The 26,976-nt window shown below is 45.1% G+C and overlaps 1 protein-coding gene across 6 annotated transcripts; it reads right to left on the reverse strand.

Moving 5' to 3' along the window:
* Positions 1 to 26: 26 nt before the first annotated feature.
* On the reverse strand, positions 27 to 26,756 carry LMAN2L (lectin, mannose binding 2 like). 6 transcript variants are annotated; one of them, XM_032351930.1, is made up of 9 exons: positions 26,522 to 26,755; positions 25,189 to 25,307; positions 21,823 to 21,940; positions 20,937 to 21,019; positions 6,584 to 6,616; positions 5,344 to 5,505; positions 5,140 to 5,254; positions 2,720 to 2,839; positions 27 to 1,893 (listed from the first exon to the last, which is right to left on the reverse strand). In XM_032351930.1, exons 1-9 carry the CDS (start codon positions 26,706 to 26,708, stop codon positions 1,718 to 1,720), a joined length of 1,113 nt encoding a protein of 370 aa, XP_032207821.1. In that variant the 5' UTR covers positions 26,709 to 26,755; the 3' UTR covers positions 27 to 1,717. The 6 variants fall into 6 exon arrangements, with proteins under 6 accessions (XP_032207821.1, XP_032207825.1, XP_032207823.1 ...); XM_032351931.1 differs by having other exon boundaries at positions 1,758 to 2,408; positions 26,522 to 26,754; XM_032351934.1 differs by lacking the exon at positions 5,344 to 5,505 and having other exon boundaries at positions 26,522 to 26,756.
* Between the last annotated feature and the right edge of the window lie 220 nt (positions 26,757 to 26,976).

Consider the following 26,976-nt stretch of genomic DNA (forward strand, 5'->3'; position numbering starts at 1 on the left):
GAAACTACGAAAGCAAGACTCACAAGGACAGGGAACAACATCATCTTTATCTAACACCTCTAGTCCTCAGGGTCTCTTCTTCTCTAAGAGGCTCTGAAATCAGAGGGAAACCAAAGGAATGGGGGACTGTGGAGAGAAATGGCTCACGTGGGGGTAAGCAACTTGCCAAGGCCTCTGCTCTGACCCTTACTGTGCATGTACAAAGCCTCTCCCTCCTCTAGGGCACGCCTGGGATTCGAGGGCCCAAAACAGTATTTGGTCCCATTCACAATGGGAAATACTTGTTTCTAAGAACAAAAAGCAAGCACTATGGCAGGACCTACCACGCGCAGTTTCTTTGCATCACACATTTCTCAAAGGCTGGCCCCGGGTTGGGTGGGGACTGTACTTCATGTCTTCCCCATCCTCTTTCAAAAGCCACAAGGAGCCCATGAGCTGGAATTGCACAGAACTCATCAACTCAATCATCACGCACACATATACCCTCCCCCATGATGAGACCCCTTCTTCCTGCACCACTGCCTGCGTCATCTCAAGAGCCCTCCGAGGTCGTCCCACCACAGGGGTCTAGCCAATCTCACCCTGCCCTCAAAAAAAGACAGAACAGCCCTCTGCTTTGTCAGTTCTAAGTGGTGCTGAGGCCAAGCTCCAGGTCCCCTTTTGTGGGGAAGGTTTGGGAGGATCCCACTTTACTGGCACTTTAGGAGAGCAGTACAGCCTGTGATGCTCACTTAAGCACATGGGAGGGACAGAAGAAAGCCCAACATGACAGAAACCCATACACAGCCAACGTGACCTCCTTTCCTTCTGGCTGAGCTGAGGGCTTCTTTCCCAACTGAGAAGGCAAGGTGAGGGTTCTCAGGCTTAGAGCTCAGTAAGAAAGCCCAGACCTTACCCCCACCCAAACCACCCCTAAAAGGAAAGACACTGAATTGGAAGCTCATGTCTGGTTTTCATCAGCCATTTTAAGAATTTCCCTTAGGCTACAGAAGTACAGGGCTAGGAGATCTCAGAGCTCCAGGCCCTCCAGGGAGACTGGCCTATTGGCCATTTTAATCACAGGGCAGACAGGTGAGCAGCACATGACCCCTTGTCAGATAAGGCAGTGGAATAAGGTTTGACCCACAGAGGAGGACACTCAGGCTCTGTTGCTCAATGACAATGAACTCTTCCAGGCACAGAGGACAAGGGTCCATTGCTCCTATATTTGCAATAGGAGAATAGCAACTGTTTCTCCACCATTAAGAAACAGAAGCCAAGTTTCCTCTTTGGAGAGTATCCAAGCCGAGGCTATAAAAAGGAAGCTTCTTTACATTTTGAACACTCCAAGTGGGATTTCAAGAGTCATATAAACACCAAACATGGAGTTCATCAGGCTCCAGAGTCCAGAAACATCTCCAATGGCCAGATCACATGGCAAATGCTGCTTCTGGTATCGAAACATGGACTGGCCAGTTTCCTAGTTACTCCCGACAACCATTAAGTCGTATAAGCTTCTCTCGACTTGCATACCCAACTTCTGGCCAAACCTGACTGAGGGCCTAAAGGAACCAACTGGGAAGGTCACAAACCAACAGAACCAAGATGCGTGCTAAAGAACAACAGCTTGAGCAGTGAGCCAAAGAGCCCTCCACTGTGGCCACCTACTGAGGGTCAGTGAAACAACAGTCTGTTCTGCAGCCCAAGGCTCCAAAAGAGAGGCATCCAGATGTCTCTTCTAGCTCAGGCTGCATGTGGAGAGAGCAATGAGTGGAGGGAGAAGGCAACACAGGGAAGAAGTTTCCATCCGGATTTCCAGGGAGAATTCCTCAGGTGGACGGAGGCTTGGACGAAAAGAAGAAAACCAACAAATGTATGCCTGGAAGGTATGAGGAGTTATCCGTGTTGTGTTCTCTGCAGATTTAAAAATGAAACACAACGATCCTCTGAGTCCAACAAAAAGGCAGCCTGAGCTATGAAATTCTTTTCTGTGATTTTTGGCATCAGAACCGTATATATTCTCTCTGTCCCTTTTAGCTCCCAAGTGGAAGGACTGCAGGGAAAGGCACATCACAGCAGCGCTGCCCCAGGGTAGGTGGGCTTCCTGAACCAGCTAAATGTCCCCATGGATCACCATGGCAATGCAGTATCCCTGCATTCAAAGCTCCAGTGAGAGAACAGAGTCCCTGACCAGCTGCTGGAGACTGGAGAAGACCCAGCTGGCTCGACACTCAGGCCAGCGCTGGCTCACGGTGACAGCCGCAGGCATGGCAGTAGTGGGATAGCTCAGTAGAAACGCTTCCGGCTCTGTTCCTGCCATTTGTTGTACAGTATGATGCCAATGACAATGGCAAATACGGAAAACACCAGCGAGAAAAAGACGATGAGGAAGAGGGCCAGGCCACTCAGGGGGGGCAATGGGGCAGTCACTGAGGAAACAAGAGGGAAGCACGTCAGAATCAGGAGGCCACCCAGTTGGGGGAATATCAAGTCCCCAGTTTCTGACACTCATTTCTGGGAGCCCGAGGGCAGAAAGACGCTCCCTTTCCAGGGGCCTCAATTTAAAAAATGAGCAGCCCTACTCATCTGTAACATGGAGACCAGCAGAATGGCAGGAGCCCGTGCTCCATGAACACAGGAAACGGCCCAGCGAGCTGTGGGTGCAAGTCACCCCAGACCTCCCAGGCACAGGGACCTCCTCTCTAAGCACAGGGCCATTTCCCCGATCCCCTGCGCTCACCCTCAGGCAGCTTCATGTTGTCCACCGAGGGCAGGAACACATCTCGATGCAGCTTCTCCTCTTCTGGGGTTCTCTCCACCGTCAGTTCAAACAACTTCAGGGAGATGACGTCGTGATTATCTAAAGGAAAAAAGCATAGGGAGGACCCAAACCACCCCAAAAAGAGGTATCTTGGGAGTTTCACGCTACAGCTCATTAGCAGTGACCCTGGATTTTTTTTTTAGAAACATAAGTAATCTCTCCATCCTGCGTGAGGCTCAAACTCATGACCCCAAAATCTAGAATCAGATGCTGTGCCGACTGAGCCAGCCAAGTGCCCCGCTAGCAGTGACTGAAAAAAATAACTGAAACCTCTGTTTCCTTTCATGTAAAAATAAGGATGGGGAATAGAGAATAATCTATTACTGAGGATTTAAGTTTTTATCAACAGGCATGCATTATCTATATAGTTTTAAAAAACTTAGATATAATGCAAGCATTAAAGCCCACCTCGTATGTAAAACCTTGGAACACAGTGAGGGAAGACAGAGCACCACAGTTTCCCATCCGTGCAGACAATATGCCCAAGCAAGATAGGAAAGGGCCTCATGCCAGCTGATTAATAGGCCTTGAGCAGGGCATAGCTATTGGCACGGCACACACTTTCCATCTGGGCAATGACATTCTCCACAGTTGCTTATAACTATCACCCTGAATATCTCACTAATAATTACTAGAGAAAGGATCAAGGAATTAGGGACTCCCATTTTTTTCCTCTATTTTTTAAGATTTTATTTATTTGAGAGCATGCACACATGCACGTGCATGAGTTTGGGAGGGGCAGAGGGACAAGTAGACTCCCCACTGAGCGGGGAGCCCAACACAGGGCTCCATCCCAGAACCTCTGGGATCATGACTTGAATGGAGGACGGACGCTTGACTGACTGACCCACCCAGGTACACTTTTTCTCTTTTTAAAGTGTTGTTATAATCTCATTGATTGAACTTGTTTACATCTTATAGATGATCAACATGACCCATCTACCTCCAGTGGGAGCCCACTCAAGTTGGCTCTTGAGCTCTTTTACATGAACCTAGAAGTTTTTATCTTCCTTGCTTTCCTGGAAAGTTCCCAGCTTCCCCGTTTCCTGCCTCAGACCTGGTATCAGTCATTTCTCCAAGAAGCTCTTGTTTCCTTTAGCAGGAACTGGTATTAAGAGACCACAAAGCTGAATGCTAGGGGTGCTCATGGCTACCAGCATGGTCACTAGAAACTAGATTTTTTTTTTTTTTAAAGATTTTATTTATTTATTTGTCAGAGAGAGAGCGAGAGCGAGCACAGGCAGACAGAGTGGAAGGCAGAGTCAGAGGGAGAAGCAGGCTCCCTGCGGAGCAAGGAGCCCGATGTGGGACTCGATCCCAGGACGCCGGGATCATGACCTGAGCCAAAGGCAGCTGCTTAACCAACTGAGCCATCCAGGCGTCCCGAGACTGGATTTCTTAAGAAAAAGACCTAATTTGTATTTAGGGCTATCCTACAGCCAGAGAACAGAGACTTACTAATGTAAACAGTATCACTGAACATCTAGAGCAAAGGACTTTTTCAGATAAAAATTATTCTATTTCATACTAGCTTTATTCATAATGAATTATACTAGTCAAAAAGCCCAAAAGTTCAGTGCCTTACCTCTTCTCCAAAGAGGTTATGATTAAAGCTCAAGCCAAGGGACAGAATAAACACGGAAGGGGCAGCTACAAGTTGGAAATAAGTAGGAAGAAAATCCAGAGATAGAAAAGTAAAAGAACTAGGTACTGTTAATGCCACATAAATCAAGTAGGAGTTTCAGAGTAACTGGTCAAGCCAGCTAAAGAGAGGACAGAGAGCAAGGGCTGAGAAGAGAGTACCACGCGTGCCGAGGAAAGAGAAGTAGTTTGGATGAGAACAGTGCTAACAGTCTGGCTGAGATGCCCAGGAGGCCTGAGTGCAGCGGGCTAGAGTGGGGGATGGCCTGGACACAGAAGCCCCTGAACATACAACACATTCAAACACCAAGCTGGGGGTGTCAGAAGAGGGACAACAGAGTCAGAGAGTTCAAGGAAAAGCTTAAGAGAAGGGGAGCTCAGCACACCAGGAGCTGGATGGGAAGGAACCAGACTGCAGAAAGGGCACCAGACATGAAGCACAGAACTCCAAACACGGGCTGGAAGAGCAGGCCTGAAGAGGCAGACCCTGCTTTCCATTAGCACCAACCGTCTCCTAGAGCCAACTGCACTAGCCTGGGGTAGGGGTGTTTAAGGGTACCAGAACACCAGAAGAGAAGCACTGTCCAGGTACTTCCCATAGCTCTCTCTGTCTGGCTCTCCCCTCAGAAGCCTCACTAAGGCCCGGCACTCAAGACAGGACCTCGGTCAGGACAAATAAAGAGTGCTCATGGCAGTACCCGAGAGATCCCCAGTGATGGAGGAGGTGCCAAAGTAGTAGCCCCGGGGCAGACGGACCCCGGGCACCTCGATGCAGTCCCTCCACTCATGCTTGCCATCGATGTCCATCATTATCTAGAATAAAAAGAAAAGATACATCAGGGCTATGAAAGCAGGTGCAAGGCAGCCCATACCACCAACTGGTCGAGAAAGCAAGGACTCACCGTCAAATGTCTCTTGACATAGCGAATCACAAGGAAGGTGTCATAGTGCAGATTGCGGACAATGGCCGTACAGCCCCCCAGCTCTGTAGGCCGCCCATCCCGCTCATGATCGTAGCTGAGTGAGCCATTGTTCACCATGGCTGAGATATAGGGGAAGACCCGCTGGGAAAGCAGGAAGGAAGAACAGAGGACAGTAAGGAAGCACACTTAGGAATGCCTGTACAAACAGCAATGGGAATTTTGCACATACAAGCTGAGCCCCTCCGGCAGACCAGACAACCACTCCACCTCATCGTTAGCGGCCCCTGAGAATGCACACTCAGATGATCAAAGGCTATGGCCCAGGAAGCAACTGAACTCTCCACCTGCCTTCAGGAATCCCCCTTGCTACCAACCCAGGTGGGCCTGAAATGGCCCCTCTGGAGTCTGACTCAAATCCTTCCAGAGATCACTGTTTGGCACTCACATACATACATGGCCCAGGACCGGTAGTTCCCTTTTGATGTATATATACCTTCTCCCCCATTTGCCATGTAAACCCCTCGAAGGAAAAAAAATCACTATACTTGTATGTCCCCATCTTCCATCCCCCACAACCTCCCACCCCCAACCCTCTCAGGTGAGCATTTTGCACAGAGCAGGTACTCTGAAAATACCTGTTTGATCAGGGAAATCTTTCCATTCCAGATAGCTCCTTTCAAATCCTCAAATCCTGTAAGCATATGATGGATGCTAAATGGATCAGGACTCAGAACCAGCACTGCCAGAACCAGGCTGCTGGCTGGTGTTCTCCAGCCACAAGGACTGTTCTTAGTCGAAAGACCTTCCAGCCCACTTAAGCTTCACCTACACATAACTTCTCCCCATAATACCCTGGGCAAGTTCTCCTACTGCAAGCTTCCCCATAAGCTACCAATCTTCCCACCTACTTCAGAGGCCCCGTCTCTCCAACAGTTGGAGGAGCGAATTCATCCTCAGAAATGATGGGCTAACCATTTAAGAACCAGCCCAGTGCTGAGGCAATGCGGAGGCAGGGTGATGAAAGGAGAGGAAACAGACACATGCCCCTTCTCTGGTGACTTCCTCATTGTCCTCAATAGTCAACATGCAAGGTGGAGATGCAGTCAAAATCAGAGACTGGTGACTCTCAAGACAACAGCCACATGGGTGTGAACAGGAGCAAATGCTGAATGGACACAGAGGGAGTAAGGCATGGCCATGGCGTGTCAAGACTGAGTACCTGGACTCCTGGAGAATATCGCCTCTTCTGGGCCTGAGAGGGTCCAGCAGGTTTTTATAAAAATGAAAGGACACAGAAGACAGGAGACCAGGTCAGAAAGAAACAGCCATGGAAGAGCTTTGACCCAGCCGTGGTGGATGAGCAAACCGATCTAAATCCCCAAACAGAACTGCTGGATCTGTAGAGGGCATTTAGCAAGTCCTTACACCCCTCAAAATTACAGGCAAAACTATGTGGACAGATTGCTTGTATGTTTTCTGAGGAGAGGGTCTGTTACTATCCAATTCTTAAAGGGGCCCACTAGGAAAACCTCTCTAAGGCTTTCAGAGACTTCATAAAACACACAGCATTCCACTGTCCAAGAAGGCCCCACTTCGCTTATGTCTCTGAGAAGGCCAGGCCATGTGTTTTTGTCTGTACAGGCAGTATTTCTGCAGCAAGGGGAGACAAAGGAGTGACAAAGAGGGCCCATTTCTTCCAAATTCAAGATGCCGTTTACTGCCCAGGATCTTAGCCTAAGATCTTGCCCAAAGGATAAATCCTACCACTTGAGAGACAATGGAGTTAACTCTAATCCAGAGGGATCATTTACCCTCTAATTGAACCTCATAGACATATATTTCCAAACAGCTGCTGTCATTCTAACCTACAATATGTGGACAGGGAAAAAGTTCCGTGTGAGCACTGCAGTATGGCAGATTTAGAAAAATCAAGAGGCTCAGGGATATTTAGCTTTGGTCCAGAAAACTGCTACAGTTCTAAGCTACTAGCGACAGGAGATACCCACACAAGCTCAGCCCAGCCCTGCCCTATGGGAAGGATGTGTGAGGGTGTAGAGCCTGAAGCATTCCTCCTCCTATCAGTGAGCACCTATTAGGAACTGGGCACCGTTCCAGATGCCGGGGGCTCATAGAGCTGACATCACAATGGAAGAGACAACAAATAAATAAAATTACTTCAGAGAGAGGTGCCCAGCTGGTTCACTTGGAAAAGCAAGCAACTTCTGATCTCAGGGTCATGAGTTCGAGCCCTACTTTAGGTATAGGGGCTACTTAAAGAAATACAACTCACAAAAAAGCATTTCAGAGAGTACTAATGCTATGATGAGAATATAACAGGCAACATGATAAACTGCTAAGGGAACAAGCTCTCTGAGGAGCTGAGGCCTCATCTTTGGAGAGAGCCACCAAAAGATCTGCGGGCATAAGAAGCATGAGATCGACCTCTTCGAGGAACAGGAGGAGACAGCAGTGTCTGACACACAGCCAGGGAGGGAGAGGTGGGTGTGAGCTGAGATACAAGCCAGATCACACTGGGCCTCAGAAGCCACAGGAGGAAGGAGCACAGGGCAAGTCTCAGAGCAGACCCCCACTGCTCTGCTTCCATGCTACTGGTGGACTATGCACAGGTCTACAGAAGGGTACGGAATGTGTCAGTAGATGATCCAATTCCCAATACTCCTCTCCTACAGCGATCGTGTAGAACAAGGGAATTCATAGTATGCTGTCAACATACAGGAATGGGCTTCTGAAAAGAATGCTCCTAACTTCAGTGAACAATCAGGGAAAAGAAGGGATTAAAAATGCTGGGTAGCTCATTTATCAACCCCAGCACACATGATCAGAAGTTTACATTGCATCTTTCAAGAAAGTGCCTGGGACAACTCTTCTTAAGCCATCAGAGCCTTCCTCTTCCCAAGGCTGGTGAGGCATCTGATTATCCAGTGACAGCCAGAGGTAAACTGGCCCCCAGCATCCTCTGGGAGAGCCTTCCAGCTGCAATCCCATGTGGGTCCCTCAGTCTCATTCAATAGGTCTGGGAGGGGCAGGGCATAGGATCATCTATTTTCTTTTTTTTTTTTTTAATATTTTATTTATTTATTAGACAGAGAGAGATCAGAAGTGGGTACAGAGGCAGACAGAGGGAGGAAGAAGCAGGCTCCTAGCTGAGCAGAGAGCCTGATGCGGGGCTTGACCCTGAGATTATGACCCAAGCCAAAGGTAGAGGCTTAATCCATTGAGCCACCTAGGCGCTCCCATATATTTTTCAAAAAGCACCACAGACAGTTGTAATATGTGGCCAAATCTAAGAACCACCGCACCAGACACAGTACCCCACAACTTTGAAGACAGAATCTGTCTACTTCAGCAACTTGTGACTTGGCCTTCAACTTTTCACCTCACACTAGTAGTAAGTCTTTAAATGCCCTCTTATTTTCCATGCCCAGGCAGGAGTTAAGTGTTCCTTGGGAAGCCACTAATTTCACACAGCAGCTCATTTTCTTTCCTTGGAAAGCGGCCTATATATAGCCAGAACCAAAGGCTGAAGAATCCCTCAGACTCAGGCAAGGTGGTAGTTTCATTCCTAATTTAAGAGTCACTAAAAATTAGAGTCACTCCTACCTATCGTCCAAATGATTATTGCCTGTAGGATGAAGAAATGTTTCCAAATTTTCTACTACAAAGCCACTTTAAAAAAAAAAAAAAAGCCCTCTATGTGGTAATTGTACCCTTAGCCTATCTTGACTAAAGGGAGACCTGTGAACTTGCAGACTTACGGATCCTATGCTAAAATCCCACAGATTCCAAGCATACAAGTAACTGTAAACTAGACAGAAAAAGGAGCCCACCGGCCTCTGTAATCAGGGAGACTGGGTCCTAAACAACAGTTATACGCTCAGAGCTGTATAACCTTGGGTGGATTACCGTAGCTCCTCGAGACATTCCATTTCCTCCCTGTAAGCTGAGAGGGTAATACAGAGCTAGATCACAGGGCTGATCATGAAGATGAAATGAGATACACGGCCTTTAGTAAGCTGTCTGGGAGTCAATAAATGTTCATTCATTCTAGATACAAATACTACTCCCAGCTGTGCATATAGGAGTGTCAAGGCAAATACGCATCTTTTAGAGCAGTAATTCCTGGACCATTGGCTGTCACAGACTGGTAAAATCTCCAAAAATATGTTGGAGATTAATGGGCTTGCCATTTTTTGACCTATAAACATTAAATTACAATAATGACAGAACAATCATCTATAATAAACATTTTTAAAATAAAATTTTAATACCAAAAAAATAACAGAATTTCATGATAAACAATTTAGCACTCATGAATTCACTTTACTATTTCTATTTTTTTTTTAAGATTTTATTTATTTATTTGACAGAGACAGACATCGAAAGAGGGAATACAAGCAGGCGGAGTGGGAAAGGGAAAAGCAGGCTTCCCGCCGAGCCAGGAGACCAATGTGGGGCTCAGTCTCAGGACCCTGGAATCATGACCTGAACCGAACGCAGACACTTAACAACTGAGCCACCCAGGCACCCCTACTATTCCCATTGTTAAGACCAATGAAACTGGGGCACTTGGGTGGCTCAGTCAGTTAAGCATCCACCTTCGGCTCATATCATGATCCTGGGGTCCTGGGATCAAGTCCCACCGCTGGCTCTCTGCTCATGAGGGAGCTTGCTTCTCCCTCTCCCTGCCGCTCCCTACTCAAGCTCTTTGTCAAATAAATAAATAAATAAGATCTTAAAAAAAAAAAAAAGACCAGTGAAACTTGTTACCAACCAATATGAGTTCATGAACCAGCATTTAGGAGCCACTCTTCTTAGAGTCATTTTTTCCAACCCAAGGCATAGTGCCGTGGAGTAAGCTGGCCAAGTTTGCTCTCTAGAACCTAGATATGAAGAAAAGGAGAGTGGGAGAGGAGAGGGAAAGAAAAGAGCCACAAAAGCTACTGCCGAGATGTCTGCAAAGTATCCCCTGGGAATGGCATTTAGTGGTATGAATCAGAATAATGGGCATTTTCAGAGCACTTACGCTGTGCCAGGCACTGTAGTCAGTAATGTGCACATACCCATTCATTTACTTCTCACAACCGTAAGTGGTGATATCAGTATCCCCACTGCACTGGTAAGAAAGCTTGTTTAAGCAGTAAAACCAGGATTGGAAGCCAAGTAGTCTGGCCCCTCAGCCCTGGCTCAATCTCCATGCTTCACTGTTCTCAAATCATTATGGAAAAGTGATTAGTATACACTGTTAGAAACAAACAAAACAAAAGCCCTAGGTCTCTAATATAACCTGAAACACAGAAATATTGGAGAATGGCTCCAGATTCTAAAAAAGGAAAGAGGTGCCTGGGTGGCTCAGTCTCTTGAACAACTGACTCTTCATTTCGGCTCAGGTTGTGATCTCAGGGTTGTGGGACTGAGCCCATGCTGCGATCTGTGCTCAGTAGTCTACTTGTCCCTCTCCCTCTGCTCCTCCTCTAGCTTGTGTGCGTGTGCCTCTCTAACAAAAAAAAAAAAGACATCTTAAATTCAAAAAAAAAAAAAAAAAAGGACAGGAAAGAGGGGCACCTGTGTGGCTCAGTTGGTGAAGCATCCAACTCTTGATTTTAGCTTAGGTCATGATCACAAGGTCATGAGATCAAGCCATGCATAGAGCTCCCCACTCAGCAGGTAGTCTGCTTCAAATTCTCTCTCCCTCTCCCCTTCTCATGTGTGCACACACACTTTCTCTCTCAAATAAATAATTAAAATCTTTAATATGTATATTTTTTTGTTTACTCATCAGTTGATAGAACATTGAGTTATATCCATTTTGTGGCTATAAACAGTGCTTATGAACATTTATGCAACTTTTTGTATAGACATGATTTCAATTTCTCTTAGGTATATACACCTAGGAGTGAAATTGATGGATGATATCAACTCTGTATTTAGACATTTGAAGCACTGACCGTTTTCCAAAACAACTGCCCATTTCACATTCCCAACCAGCAGTGTATGAGAGTTCCAATTACTCCACACCCTTACCAACACTTGCTAGGATTTGTCTTTTTTATTTAAGCTATGACTAAATAGCCACAAGTGGGTATTAAGTAGCATCTCATTGTGGTTTTGATTTGTATGGCCCTGTTGGCTAATGATGCTGAACATCTTTTCATGTTTCTCCATCCTTTGTGTATCTTCTTTGGGGCAATACTTATTCAGATCCTTTGGGTTTTTGGGTTTTTTTTTAGGATAAAAACTATTTTCCAAGTAACCTTTACAACCAACATGGGGCTCAAACCCACAACCCCAAGATCAAGTGTCACATGCTCCACCAACTGACCCAGCCATTTTTAGATGAGTTGTCTTTTTTACTATTGAACTATATCTAGAATATATAAAAACAAGTCCCTTATCATATATACAATTTTCACTGATTTTCTCCCATTCTGTGGGTTTATTTTTACTTTCTTGATGGTATCCTCCAAAGCATAAGTTGTTGCTTTGTGGGGTGGTTTTTTTTTTTTTTTTTTTTTAACGTAGACTCCATGCCCAGTGTGGAGCAAATGTGGGGCTTGAACTCATGACCCTGACATCAAGACCTGAGCTGAGATCCAGAATCAGATGCTTAATTGACTGAGCCACCCAGGTGCCTGCCCCTGGAAAAAAAAAGTAAAAACGGAGAAAAGAAAGGGTGCCTGGGTGGCTTGGTCAGTTAAGCATCTGCTTTCAATGAGCACATGGGTGGCTCAGTGGGTTAAGCCTCAGCCTTTGGCTTAGGTCATGATCTCATGATCCCTGTTCAGCAGGGAGCCTGCTTCTGCCTGCCTCTCTGCCTACTCGTGATCTCTGTGTGTCAAATAAATAAATACTTTTAAAAAAAAGCATCTGCCTTCAGCTTGCATCATAATCCCATGGTCCTGGGATCAAGCCCCACATCAGGCTCCCTGCTCAGCAAGGAGCCTGCTTCTCCCTCTCCCTCTCCCCTTCCACCCTGCTCATGTTGTCACTCTCTCAAATAAATAAATAAATAAAATCTTAAAAAAAAAAAAACAAAACAGTATAATCTATTTTTTTTTCCCCAAATCATCTGTTTGTGTGTGGCTTTTGTTTTTGGTGTCGTATCTTAAAAACCTTTGCTTGATCCAAGGTAATGAAGAATTAACCCTATGTTTTCTTCTGAGAGTTGTAGTTTTAGCTTTTGCACTTAGTTTTCCAGTTCATTTCAAGTTAAATTTTTTGTATGGTGGGGACAATTTCATTACTCTGCATGTAGACATCCAGTTGAGTCAGCACCTTTTGTTGAAAATGGTTCTTTCGGGAGCCCAGGTGGCTCAGTGGGTTAAAGCCTCTGCCTTTGGCTCGGGTCATGATCTCACGGTCCTGGGATGGAGCACTGAGTCAGGCTCTCTGCTCAGCAGGGAGCCTGCTCCCCCCTCTCTGCCTGCCTCTCTGCCTACTTGTGATCTCTCTCTCTGTCAAATAAGTAAAATCTATTTAAAAAAAAAAAAAAAAGGAAAAAAAAGAAAATGGTTCTCTCCCCATTGAATTATCTTGACAGCTTTATCAAAAATCAACTGATCATAAACATGAGGACTTACTTCTAGGACTTTCAATTCTATTCCATTGATCTATAGGTCTATCCTTATGCCAGTACCACGCTGTCTTTATTACTGCAGCTTTGTACTAAGTTTTGAAATGAAATAGGACTCCTACAACTTTGCTCTTCTTTATCAGTATTATTTTGGCTATTTTAGTTCTCTTGCATTTCCATTTCTTGCATTTTCGGATCACCTTGTCAATTTCTAGGAAGAAGCCAGCTAGGTTTCTGATAGACACGGAATGTGTCAAATCTAGAGACCAACGTGGGAAGCATCATCATCTTAACAATATAGCTGTTCTTCGACAACATGGGTTTGAACTGCATAGGTCCACTTCCATGTCAATTTTTTTTAAATACAAAGACAGTACTATAAATGTATTTTCTCTTATGGTTTTAATAACATTTCCTTTTCTTTAGCCCATTTTATTGTAAAAATACAGTATACAGGGGCGCCTGGGTGGCTCAGTGGGTTGAGCCTCTGCCTTTGGCTCGGGTCACGATCTCAGGGTCCTGGGATCAAGCCCCGCGTCGGGCTCTCTGCTCAGCGGGGAGCCTGCTTCCTCCTCTCTCTCTGCCTGCCTCTCTGCCTACTTGTGATCTCTGTCAGATAAATAAATAAAATCTTTAAAAAAAAATACAGTATACAATACATATAACATAAAAAATGTGTTAATCAACTGTTTATGTTATCTGTAAGGCATCTGGTCTGGTCAACAGTAGGCTATTAGTAGTTAAGTTCCAGGAGAGTCAAAAGTTATGTGTGGGGGCACCTGGGTGGCTCAGTGGGTTAAGCCTCTGCCTTCAGCCCAGGTCATGATCTCAGGGTCCTGGGATCGAGCCCTGCATCGGGCTCTCTGCTCAGCAGGGAGTCTGCTTCGCCCTTTCTCTCTCTCTCTCTGCCTGCCTCTCTGCCTACTTGTAATCTCTGTCAAATAAATAAAAATTAAAAAAAAAAAAAAAAGTTATGTGTGGCTTGTCAACAGTGTGTTAGGGGTGGGGTTGTCGGTGCCCCTAACCACCTCCCACTGTTCAAGGATCAACTATACTAAGTTTTCTGATTCATGACACAGGATATATTTCCATTTACTTAGGACTTAACTTTCTTTCAACAGTATTTTATAGTTTTCAGAGTGTACTTTTATTTTTAATTATTTGCAAGTATTTTATTCTTCATGATAGTATAAGTGGAATTTTTTTTAAGATTATTTATTTATTTGAGAGAGAGAGCATGTGTGCACACACAAGCCAGGGAGAGAGGGAGAGGGAGGAACAGACTCCCCGCTGAGCAGGGAGCCCAACTCGGGGCTTGATCCCAGGATCCTAGGATCACGACCTGAGCTGAAGGCACTCAAACAACTGAGTCACCCAGGCGTCGCTGGAACTGTTTTCTTACCTTCATTTTCTGACTGCCCAGTGCCAGCATACAGATGTATAATTGATTTTTGTATATTGATCTGGTATCCTGCAACTTTGCTGAATTCATTTATTAGTTCTAGCAGTATTCTTGCTAATTCTTTAAGATTTTCTACATACAACATCATGTCATCTACAGTTCTACATTTCCTTTGCAATCCAGATGTTTATTTTCTTTTCTTACACAACTGCCCTGACTAGAACCTCCAGTACAATGCTAAGTAAGTAACAAGAATGGGGCACCTGGGTGGCTCAGTCGGTTGAACATCTGACTCTTGGTTTCAGCTCAGGTCATTCTCTCAGGGTCCTGGGATCAGGCTCTAAGTCCGGCTCTGCACTCAGTTCAAAGGGTGCTTGGGATTCTCTCGCCCTCTCCCTCTGCTCCTCCCACTCATGCCCCTGTTCTCTTTCTCTCTCTCTAAAATAAACAAGTCTTTTTTTCTCTTAATAAATAAGTCTTTTTTTTAAAAAAAATAAGTAACAGGAAGGGATGTCCCCATCTTATTCCTGATCTTAGAGTGAAAGCATTCAGTATTTCACAGTTAAGTATGATATTACCTGAGGGTTTTCATAGATGCCCTTTATTAGGTTGAAAAAGTTCCCTTCTATTCCTAATTTGTTGAATGTTTTTATTAACATAAAGATACTACATTTTCTCAAGGTTTTTTTTTTTTTTTAAAGATTTTATTTATTTATTTGACAAAGATCACAAGTAGGCAGAGTGGCAGGCAGAGAGAGGAGGAAGCAGGTTCCCTGCAGAGCAGAGAGCCCAATGCAGGGCTCGATCCCAGGACCCTGGGATCATGACCTGAGCTGAAGGCAGAGGCTTTAACCCCCATGAGCCACCCAGATGCCCCTTCTCAAGTATTTTTTTTTTTTACATCTATGGATATGATCACATAGCTTTTGTCCTTGATTCTATTTTTTTTTAAGTAGGCTCCACACCCAACATGGCATTTGAAATCATGACCCTGAGATCAAGTGCTCGCTTCGGCAGCACATATACTAAAATGACCCTGAGATCAAGAGTTACACCCTCTACTGACTGAGGGAGTCAGATGCTGTCCTTTATTCTATTAATATGGTCTATCATGTTAATTTTCAGATTTTAAAAGTCTTTATTTAAGTAATCTCTATACCAACGTGGGGCTCAAATTCAGATCACTGGGATTAAGAGTCACATGCTCTTCCAACTGTGCCAGCCAGGCACTCTTTAATTTTCAGATTTTTATAGCAACCTGAGGGGTGATTGGGTGGCTCAGTTGGTTAAGTGTCTGCCTTCCGCTCAGGTCATGGTTCCAGAGTCCTGGGATCAAGCCCCGTGTCAGGCTCCTTGCTTAGTGGGAAGCTGCTTCTTCCTCTCCCTCTGCCTGCCATTCTGCCTGCATGTGCTCTCTTTCTGTCAAATACATGAATAAAATCTTTAAAAAAAAAAAGCAAATTGAATTCCTAGGATAAATACACATGGTTGTGTATTTAACCCTTTTTATGTTGCTGGATTTGGTTTGTTAGTATTTTGTTGATGACTTTTACATCTATATTTATAAGAGATATTGGTCTGTAGCTTTCTTTTCTTGTGATGTCTTCGTGTGGTGTTGGCATCAGAATAATACTGGCCTCAAAGAATAAGCTGGTTAATGTCCTCTCTTATTTTTTTGTTAAGAATTTTTTAGAAGAACTGGTATTAACTCTACTTTCTTTGTTTGACAGAAAACAGTGAAGCCATCTGGACCCAGGCTTTTCATTGTGAGTCATTTTTTATTACTAATTCAATCTCTTCCTGTTACAGATCTATCCAGATTTCCTATTATTTCCATTATCGTTTTTTTTTTAAGATTTTATTTATTTGCCAGAGATAGAGAAGAGAGAGTACACACAAGCAGGCAGAGAGGCAGGCAGAGGCAGCGAGAGAAGCAGGCTCCCCACCGAGCAAGGAGCCCAATGCAGGACTTGATCCCAGGACCCTGGGATAATGACCTGAGCCAAAGGCAGTGGCCTAACCAACTGAGCCACCCAGGTGTCCCCCCACTATCATTTTTAACAACCACTTCTGATCTGGCAATCTTACTATGGCACAGGCAATACCCTGCACTCCCAAAATAGTTCAACTCTTGACTCACTCACCTAAACTACAATTTCTTTATTGCTGACAGGGAAATTGAGGTTACCATGTCAAACATATCTGTTAAACATAACATGTTTACGTTATGTTTAACAGATATGTTTAACAGCCCAAATGCAGGGCTCGATCCCACGATCCTGATATCATGAACATAAACATGTTATGTTTACCAATCTGTCCTGATTTCAGAGAGCCAAGCCTAAACTGAACTCCTGTTCTCAGATGCATTACTGGTTGCTAATATTTTCCCTGTATTTCCTCATGAACCAATGTGGCTGCAAGTAAGCTGAGCAACAAGGTCATGTGCCCTGGTGACAAGGAAACAAGAAACCAGAGAAACATTTTTACCACCACCTTGAGGGATTTGGTGAATTGTTCCACACTCCCTCCCGCCAGCTCCTGTTCTCGTCCCACACATCCTCTATGTGACATTTGCAAGTTTTCAAAAGGTACCGTATTTGTCACCCTCTTCTGATGTACTTAAAAATAATAAAGCAAAATAATGAGATTGTAGGCTGGAAGCAAACCCTCTCTGTGTCACTGACAAAATTTTATTTTTAAAGATTTATTTGACACAGAAGGAGCAGCAGGCAGAGGGAGAGGGAGATGCAGACTCCCCACTGAGTAGGGAGCCTGATGTGGGACTCCATCCCAGGGCCCTGAGATCATGACTTGAGCCAAAGGCAGCCACTTAACTGACCAAGCCACCTAGGTCCCCACGGACAAATTTTTTTAACCTTTCTTTACTTCAGTTTCTTACCCATAATGTAAAGATAACAGTAATATCTACCCCCAAAGAGTAGTTACAAGTAAATAACATGTATGAGTGTTGGAAACAAGGCCTGGCACCTTTATGTAGGCTATCAAAGTAAACCATGCCGCCAACAAAACACACTCGATTTTACCCTCTAAAATAGTTCCAAGTTGTTGCACTGAATATAAGCTCTAAGAACTAAAATTACATAGGAGATGATATGTGAATAATAAGTATCTCCATTCTCTTGGGGCGCCTGGGTGGCTCAGTGGGTTGAAGCTTCTGCCTTCGGCTCAGGTCGTGGTCCCAGGGTCCTGGGATAGAGCCCCGCGTCGAGCTCTCTGCTCAGCAGGGCACCTGCTTCTTCCTCTCTCTCTCTCTGCCTGCCTCTCTGCCTACTTGTGATCTCTGTCTGACAAATAAATAAATAAAATCTTTAAAAAGAAAAAAAAAAAGTATCTCCATTCTCAAGGAAATCAACCTGGCAGAACAATGAATGGGAGGGAGTAGAGCAACATAATTAAAACCACAGCCTCTGGGGCACCTGGGTGGCTCAGGCATTAAGCGTCTGCCTTTGGTTCAGGTCATGATCCCAGAGTCCAGGATCAAGCCCCACACTGGGCTCCCTGCTCAACCAGAAGCCTGCTTCGCCCTCTCCCACTCCACCTGCTGGTGTTCCCTCTCTCACTGTCTCTCTGTCAAATAAATAAAACCTTTAAAGAGTAAAAAAAAAAAAAGCACAGCCTCTGGTATCTGGTATGTTCAAAATCTGACTCCATTTATACTGGCTGTTACCTTGAACAAGACATTTCTCTAAGCTTCTGTACTCATTCATAAATGGGGAAAAATAATACTAACTCTAAGGAGTTTTGATGAGGATTAAGACAGTAAAGTACCTGGCACATAAGAGCCACCAAATAAACAAAAACCACTTTGATTAGTTTTCTTAAATGTCATTTTAATAAACACATGTGTTTAACAGGTAAACAACTAATACGGAAAAAAGGACCTCATATTGGTCCAGGGGTTCCCAATCCTGACTACACATGTGACTCACTCAGAGCACTTTGAAAAAGAAAGGCTGCCTACGCTGCACCTAAGACAAAGAGAATTATACTCTGAGCCTGGGGCCTGGACATCCATATTTTTATTTTTTTATTTTATTTCACTTTTTTCAATATTTTATTTATTTGATGGGGCACCTGGGTGGCTCAGTGGGTTAAAGCCTCTGCCTTCGGCTCGGGTCTTGGTCCCGGGGTCCTGGGATCAAGCCCCATGTCGGGCTCTCTGCTCAGCAGGGAGCCTGCTTCCTCCTCTCTCTCTCTGCCTGCCTTGCTGCCTGATTGTGATCTCTGTCTGTCAAATAAATAAATAAAATCTTTTAAAAAAATAAAATAAAATAAAATATTTTATTTATTTTAGGGAGACAGACTCTACACAAGCACAGGTAAGCAGTGGGGGAAACAGGGAAGGGAATCTCCTGCAGACCCCACACTGAGCCCAATGCAGAGCTCGATCCCATGACCCTGATATCATGATCTGAATCAAAATCAAGAGTCGGATGCTTAATTAACTGAGCCACCCAGGTCCCCTGGACGTCAGTATTTTTAAAAGCACTCCAGGCAATCTCAATGTATAGCTGGGAGTGAGAACCTGAATAGCCAGAAAAAGTGCCAATCTTTACTAACCAAAACTAATTTTATTGATTAACAAGTCTTCTTACAAAATAAGCCCATCACATCTGCCAAATGAGAACTACTATTATCCGATGGTGAAATGGAAGCTAAGAGAATCTCCACACTTTATTTCTGGAAGAAGCAGAGAGCCACATTTAGAAATCTAGTCAAGCCCTAAAGCCCATATCCTTACTCAGATGCATCTCTAACTACCCCTATTTCCTCAGCATGACCGTAAACCTAGTCATGACAGTCTCCTCATTAAAATCCTTTGTAACACTTACCCGCTCAGGATAAAGCCCAGACTCCTTACCAGGAACACTTCACTCCAGAATCTGGCCCCAGTGCGCACAGTGAGGATGAGTCACGTACATTCCGGATGGCTCTGGCACTGGTCCAAACAGCCAAACCACCACCCACCCAAGCAGACACTGCTCAATCTCAGGGGCCAGTCAACTTGCCCAAGAGGCAACAGTAAAGAATGGCACAGGAATGGTGGCGGCTAAAATTGAGCAACATGGCAAGACTGGGGCTTTGTTTTTCTTTCTAGCATCATCTCTCTCTGATCTCTTCTCTCATTTTATCACCTTAACACATGCTTTCCCTCTGCACGGCACACTGGATCCTAATTCTGCAGACATCAGTGTAAATGTCACTTCCTGGAGGAAGTCTTCCCCACCACCACCACACTGTCCCGCTCCCGGTTCGACACACCTCTTGTGTCTTCTACAGCACCCCACATTTCCCCCAGGAACATCCTCACACCTCAGTGCTCCTGAGTGCAAGGATCCTGCTCGTCTTCTCACTAAGTCCCGCAACTATTAAGCTCCTGCTGTATGGTGGAGTGAGGAGGAACATAGGCAACACGGAGATGCTACTGTGAACGGCCTCACAACAAAAAGTCATTTTCCTAACTTGGGTCTCTATTTCCACTGCTTACAGTGAACCCCGTGTGCAATGCTGAAACTGTTGAATCTGCTGAATCTGGGTGTTGCACATATGATCAGGTATTCTTCCCATTTCTTTTTTTTTTTTTTTTTTTTTTTTTTTTTTTTTTTTTAAAGATTTTATTTATTTATTTGACAGACAGAGATCACAAGTAGGCAGAGAGGCAGGCAGAGAGAGAGAGGAGGAAGCAGGCTCCCCGCTGAGCAGAGAGCCCGATGCGGGACTCGATCCCAGGACCCTGAGATCATGACCCGAGCCGAAGGCAGCGGCTTAACCCACTGAGCCACCCAGGCGCCCTCTTCCCATTTCTTTTAACGAGCCTTCGGTTTTTCATTAAAAACTTTCATAAAAAACTTTAAGGAAAAAAAATAAAGTGAGTTCTGTCTCTATCCTCAATACTGCCTTTCTTGCTATTATTTAGCTACAGGATATCCATCAACAACCTGTCATAATCGCTTTCCCACCATCTAATGTCATAGCCATCAGGCAAAGAATATAAACCTGTTGGCAGTATAAGAAAGTACTAAAGAACCCTAGGGTCAGCCAACAAAAAGCAAGAGGCTTCTGCCAACAGCCAGAAACGGGACTGGAACAAAACGTTTCCTCCAGAACAACAGAATTGCTGTTCGGGTCTAAAAACAGGAAGAAGAAAAGGAGACTCGAAAGAGTGAGCAAGCTACAGAAGAGAGCACAGCAGTGATCTATTAAGTCAGGGGAGCTGAGTTATATAAATTCAGCTTGCTCTGGTGCAGGGCCTAGGAGCCAAATCACCAACTGGCCAAGCATGCTCGATTCCAGCAGCTACCTAATGTGCACAAAAGAACACTGTGAACACTAAAGAAAAAGGCCCCAATCACAACAGCCATTCCCAAAGGACTGTGCACCATAAACCGTTCTCTCTAGAACACTCTGACAAGGATATTAACTTTTCAAGTTCAACAGATGAAAAAAATAGAATGAAAACCCTCACTTTCTAGCCCCTGTTCCCTCGTCAATGTTCCTGAGGCAAAGAAATGTGATATCAGTGCAGCTGACCTAAGCTCTAACACTTGCCATTACCTCTTGCTGCTTCTCCTCATTGGGGTACGTGTCTACAAATACTCCCAGCCCCACAAATTTGTCCATGTTTCCAAACACAGGCCCTAGAGAGAGAGAACAGATGATGAACAATGAAATAAAGCCAAGAGTTGATAAAGGAAAAACATATCACTATGATGGACGAAAAAGTAAAATTCAAGTGACTCCCAGGCCTCTCTTTAAGATGAGAAAACATATGTAAAAGCATCCGGAAAAGTGCAGGGCCTGTACCAAGCACCCAGTAAAGTCGGTAGCTGTTTGTTACTGAAGGCAGGGGGAAGAGAGAAGGCCACTGCAACACTATTTAGCACTACAGCTGCTCCCTGGTCCACACCAGTTGCTAAGGCGCCCCTAAAGAATTCTGCTTCACGAACGCTTGGTGACAACTATGCCCCTGAGAGAGAGCTGAATTCCCAAGTTCCGCTTCTTGTTGCAAAAAAGAGATCAGGTCAAATCAGGTTGAGTTTGCCACATCCTTGGAGCAACGGCTCCCATGCAACTCCTAACTCATGGAGTTCTGAGACCATTCACTACGCATGCTACGAAGAAGTCAGCTCACCCAGTCACCTGTGTTTGGGAAAGCCAGGGCTTTCACCAACCCAAATGGCCATGTGGCCTCCAAGGGAAACCAGAAGGGACTAATTAGCACAATCTCGCCCCAGGATGAGTCAAGTTCTGCTGCTCTATTGGGACTCAGACCCCATTCTAGAGACTGGATAGGCTGGTCTTCATCCGCAGACATCAAGGGAGTGGGAAAACTGCTGGCACTGGTGGGGCGGGGAGGGGAAGACATATGCTTCTCAAAGAGAGGGCACATGAGAAAGTAGACCTGTCACACCCCACACAAGAGCACCCAGGCTCCCAATACCTGGCTGCATCCGATCCTTCGTGTACCAGATTGCCAAGCCATCCCCATGCAGATTCTTCTTCCCTTGTCCGTGGATTTTGAAGTGCACCTGCAACTCCCAGTCTCTCAGGAAGCATGGCTAGAGTGAAAAAGACACCGCAATCAATGAAGGGCACGAAATGTGAAAGCCCTCAAGCCCTCAGAGTGGTCTAGAGACTTGGAAAACCTAAGTTCAGGCAACATGAGGCAACGGGTTGAAACTGAAATCTATGACTTACTAAGTGTTTGCGTCATAAAATCAAACAGGTTAGGCCGTCCAACTGCATATGGTATTTACTATGAAAAGTGAATAAGCCTCCCAATTATCTTCAGTATCTCCCATAGGAACAGGACAGTACTCCAAAGTTGGAAAAGACAAGAGATTGCTAAGGCGGCAGAGCAAAGCATCTCAGCCTTCAGAGTACAGGTGGCTATCTGCAACTTCAGATCACTCCTCTGACAGATGCTAAAAACTGTGGATTTCAAGAAAGGTCAAAGTCTCATTCATTACAAAAGAATTTTTTTTAATTAAAAAAAAAAAAAGGCTAAGTCATTATGCAAAGGTTTCCAGGAATAATTAGAAGACATGTAAACAACTCTAATTAGCTAGACGTGGCCCTATGTCAAGCTGAGGGGCAAGCTAGAATTCCCCAAGAGGGGGTAAATTACAGTTACAGTTCCCTAAAACCTCATGCCCATGGCCAAGAAGCATAAATGTACCAAAGGAGAACACCACCATCCCCACCCCAGGGACAGCTTCTGATGGAAAAACGTTAAGGAGGTGGGTACTAAAAAGACTCCTGTGTTTTGTTCTTTGGGGGTTTTTTTCTTTACTGTGTATCAAAGGCTTGGAAAAATGGAGAAGGAGATAAGTGGATGGTTAAGTGCTCTAAAGAGCTGAACACTTTTTCAAGGAGAGAGCAGAGTAGCTATCTGGCTTATACAGGCTCCTGATTAACAGTCACTACGAACAAAGAAGGGAATGAGGAGCAGATAGGCCAACAGGATTCACCCAGAATCTTTATACAGATTGTTCTGGCTCTTGAGCAAGATATTGCTAGATCATTTTTAGTTCTCATTTTTAATTTCTGGGAAATCTTCCAAAAGTGTTAGTATCAGGAGCACACAGTCAAATGAAAAGGATGAAGTTACTTCTGAATTCATCAAAAAAACCCACAATATCTGATAGCTTACCCTACCTTGAAGAGCCCAGTCCCTGCGTTGTTGTTCTGGGTTCTCTTTCTGCTGTTTCACTTAGATTTCAGGACAAGAGTGAAATTCAGTGGCAAGAAGCTGCCCCAGAGCCAGAGGGTAGGTATTATTCCCCCTGGGATGAGACCAGGGTTGGAGAGGTTCACACTGAGCCAAGAGGTGCCTGCCACTTATCCTTGGCCTCCTCTACCATAGTGCCATATGCCTTTGCTCAGGGCTATACCTCACAGAGCTTCTGAGACTTCGCTGTACATTAGATTCACTTGGGAGCTTTTAAAAAATCCAAGTAACCACAGGTATCAACTCACCTGGACAGCCAATTTGAGAACCACTGTTCAAACAAATACATCCTATTCAAATAACTCAGAAACAGCTCCAAAGCTTATTCTGATAGATAACAACAACAACAACAACAAAAATACAGCATCAGACAATCTGAAGATGGGCAGGATAACTAGATCCTAAACTAGAACTGATGCTAAAAGAGTTATGTAGGGGCAGCTAGCAAGTCAGCAGCAAAGTATCTAGCCCTGGACATAATCATTTAGTTACCAGAGATCTCCATCAATGAAGCTTATAACAGACGCATAATGTAACACACATTTCTGTAACCATTTTAACTTTCCAAAGTTTTTCATGTCTATTGTCTTATTCTCACAATAACTCTGGGCACGGAGAAGGTATTACAAAGCACATCTGGCAGACGGAGAAAGGGAGCAATGAGAGAATTAAGTAACAGCGGAGGGCTCACAGTGGGTGTGTAATACGGCGAGATCTGGAACCCAAGTCTGTCAACTGCCAGCCCTTAGTCTCTTCTACCAGAACACACCGCCCTGTACTCTGTCCAAGAATGAGTTCAACACTACAATCTGGGTTAAGAGGCCAGCTTGTGCAAATAGCTCAAGTAGAAACTTCTCTTATCCCTCTGTTCTGTTAGAATTCTCTGTCACATAAAATGAACAGGGAAAAGAAACTGTTCTCTTTGCTGAGGTTCACTTATCAATGACCATGAAAAGTTGTAAATCAAAAATCATGAAAAAGTAAGTTCTTAGCTTATGAGAACCCAAGAAAAAGTATTAAAGAATGCCAAGGTCATTCCCAAAAGTAAAGTGGTTGTAAAAGATTTAGAAAGAGCCCTAGAAACCAAAAAGAAAGCATCGTCTTACACTTGTACAAAATCACAGTGCAGCCACACCAGGAATACTGCATTCACTTCTTGCCGCCATACCTCAAGGAAGACAAGGTAGCTAGAAAAGGTCCAGAGAAGGACAAATAAAATGACCAAGGGGCTCAAAGTGGCTTTCACATGAAAATAAAATTTAAAATTAGACACTTCAAAGTGAAATAACAAGGGCAGATACTGGGATGAAGTTTAGGTTAAATTTAAAAGAGCAGTCATCTACTTTACGAAGTAATTAAATGTGAATTAAGTTGTTAACCTCCAAGAAGTAACAGTATCAGGTCAATCAGGAATTAAGACATTTCAGAAAACACAGAGCCTGGGTGGCTCAGTTGGTTAAGCATCTGCCTTCAGCTCAGGTCGTGATCCCAGGGTTCTCAGATCAAGTCCCTCACTGGGCTCCCTGCTCAGCAGAGAGCTTGCTTCTCCCTCTCCCACTGTCGATCCCCCACTTATGCTCTCTCGTTCTCTATCAAATAAGTAAAATCTTTAAAAAAAAAAAGACTTTTCAGAAAACACAATCAAAATGGATTATTTGCTATAACTGGAACAACTGAGAGCATGTCTCTACATATCTGATTGCACTGTGAAGGTCATCATATTCTATGAAATGAAAATCCATGACATCCACAGAAGACAGAGCACTGGGGATAAACAGTAAAATTAAGTCAATATGCCACTGCTTATCTTTTTCAGGCTTTCTGGACCACCAACACAGGAGGGAGAAAGATTCTTTTTTTTTTTTTTTTTTAAAGATTTTTATTTATTTATTTAACAGACAGAGATCACAAGTAGGCAGAGAAGCAGGCAGAGAGAGAGGAGGAAGCAGGCTCCCAGCCGAGCAGAGAGCCCGATGCGGGCCTCGATCCCAGGGTCCTGGGATCATGACCCGAGCCGAAGGCAGAGGCTTTAACCCACTGAGCCACCCAGATGCCCGGAGGGAAAAAGATTCTTACCACCCGGTTCCACAGGGCACCCTGTTTACTTTGCATATCTGGGGTAAGGCGGATATACTGGGTCATCACCATGGCGTTGCCCATCAGATTCCACAGTGAGGAACTGCCCGTGCCCACACCTACAGGGAGGAAGTAGATCAGTTCACACTCTTCAACACCAACCCACTCTGAAATCATCATGGATCCCTCCTAAAACTGGAGTCGTCGTCATCTTCTCCCTTTCGTGACACTTGATCTCCTACCTTGTCTTTCATAAATCTCAAATCCTTAACATCTCCACGGCTTCCTTTCACAAAGGCCTTCTCAGGTGAACACCCCAGAGCACATCAGAGCTAGCACTTTATTCCTGCCTCAATAACCACAGCTTAGATCCATTCCTCCCATTTTATATGTAAATTTTAGCACCATAAAAGAAGAGAAAAAAAAAAAACCCACAACTCCCCAGTTCTACCAAAAAGAGCTCTACTCTCAGGCCTCTAGGGCTTAATCACATCCTTTCTGTAAACAATGCAAGGGTGAAGGTACTTCTCCCAGTACCTCAGGCTTCATGCCTCTTGCCAAGTGAGAACTGTGTCTGTAATAGTCCATTGTGCTACCAGAGACAGCACAGATGAGGCACTCAAGGCATCTGCTGAGTGAATAAATGATCACCCTTAGCAGCTATGTATATACACTCTTGCACTTTCAGTGATTTGTCTGCTGTCCCACACTCCAGTGGGGAAACAGACTTGTGTGAGTTAAGCCACCTGCATTTATTTGGTCCTCTCTGTAGCTAACTACATAAATTTTCTGGTCGATAAAGCTGTGTCTAAGAGCCTAAGAACCCTAAACAGAGCAAAGCTAACTAGCGTCTTTTATCAACAGGGCTCCTGGACTGGAGAGCAGGTGTTTTAACCGGCAACAGAATTTCCTCCTCCTCAGTCCGGCCAAGTTCTATCCCGGCTCTGCCTCCTGTTTCATTTCTAGCACATCCACAGCTCCATCGAGAGACCGGCTCTTTGCTAGTGGCCTTCAGTCACTACCCACCATTTGCAGTTCTACCCCCTCCTACATTACTGCTGTCCAACTCCGACCTCCCCTTTGTCCAGGCCTAGCGCTAGCGGCATCCGAGCCCGGCTTCGACCTGCTGGAAACTTCCAAAACGGGGGGCGGGGAGAGCTGACCCTTGCCCTTTGGACCCAAGGCTCCCAAACGCTGCGGGAGTCCCCGTGTGCCCTCCCCCCGCCGGCAATTTCCTTGGGGCCACGAGCCTTTAGCCACCCCCGGTCACTACCGCTGAGCTCAGATCCCGAAGCCCTCCCCGTGCACGACCACCTCGCCCCGGGCGCCTCACCCTGGTAGGGCTTCGACAGCGAGTGCTCCCGTTTCAAGTACTCGAACGTTTGACCCGCCCCGACTTGCCGTGGTCCCTGCCCAGACCCCATCAAAAGAAGAAGGAGCAACATCCTGGACCAATTCCGAGCCGACAAACGCTGCCGCCACCGCTGCCACCACCCAGAGGGTCCTAGAGTGGCCGCCATCTTTCCCACCGCCGTCCCTTCATTAAAAGCCCGCCCCGTAGGCCAAGCCATTAGCCCAGGGAACCATCTGCCCCGGGTCCCATTGGTTCTCCTCGAGCCCCCGCCCCCGCAGGTGAGCATATCACCGATTGGCTGGCTTGGGTATCAGTTGCCTTGCCAACCCAGGAAAGGGGCGTGGCCTAATGCCTGGCCTCCCTTATTTGCATTTGTCCTGAGCTCCACTAGGCCTGCTGGGAGACGTAGTGATTTCCATTTTGTCTCTGCGTTC

Source organism: Mustela erminea, chromosome 7, assembly GCF_009829155.1.
Source record: "Mustela erminea isolate mMusErm1 chromosome 7, mMusErm1.Pri, whole genome shotgun sequence".
In the NCBI taxonomy this organism is placed as follows: Eukaryota; Metazoa; Chordata; class Mammalia; order Carnivora; family Mustelidae; genus Mustela; species Mustela erminea.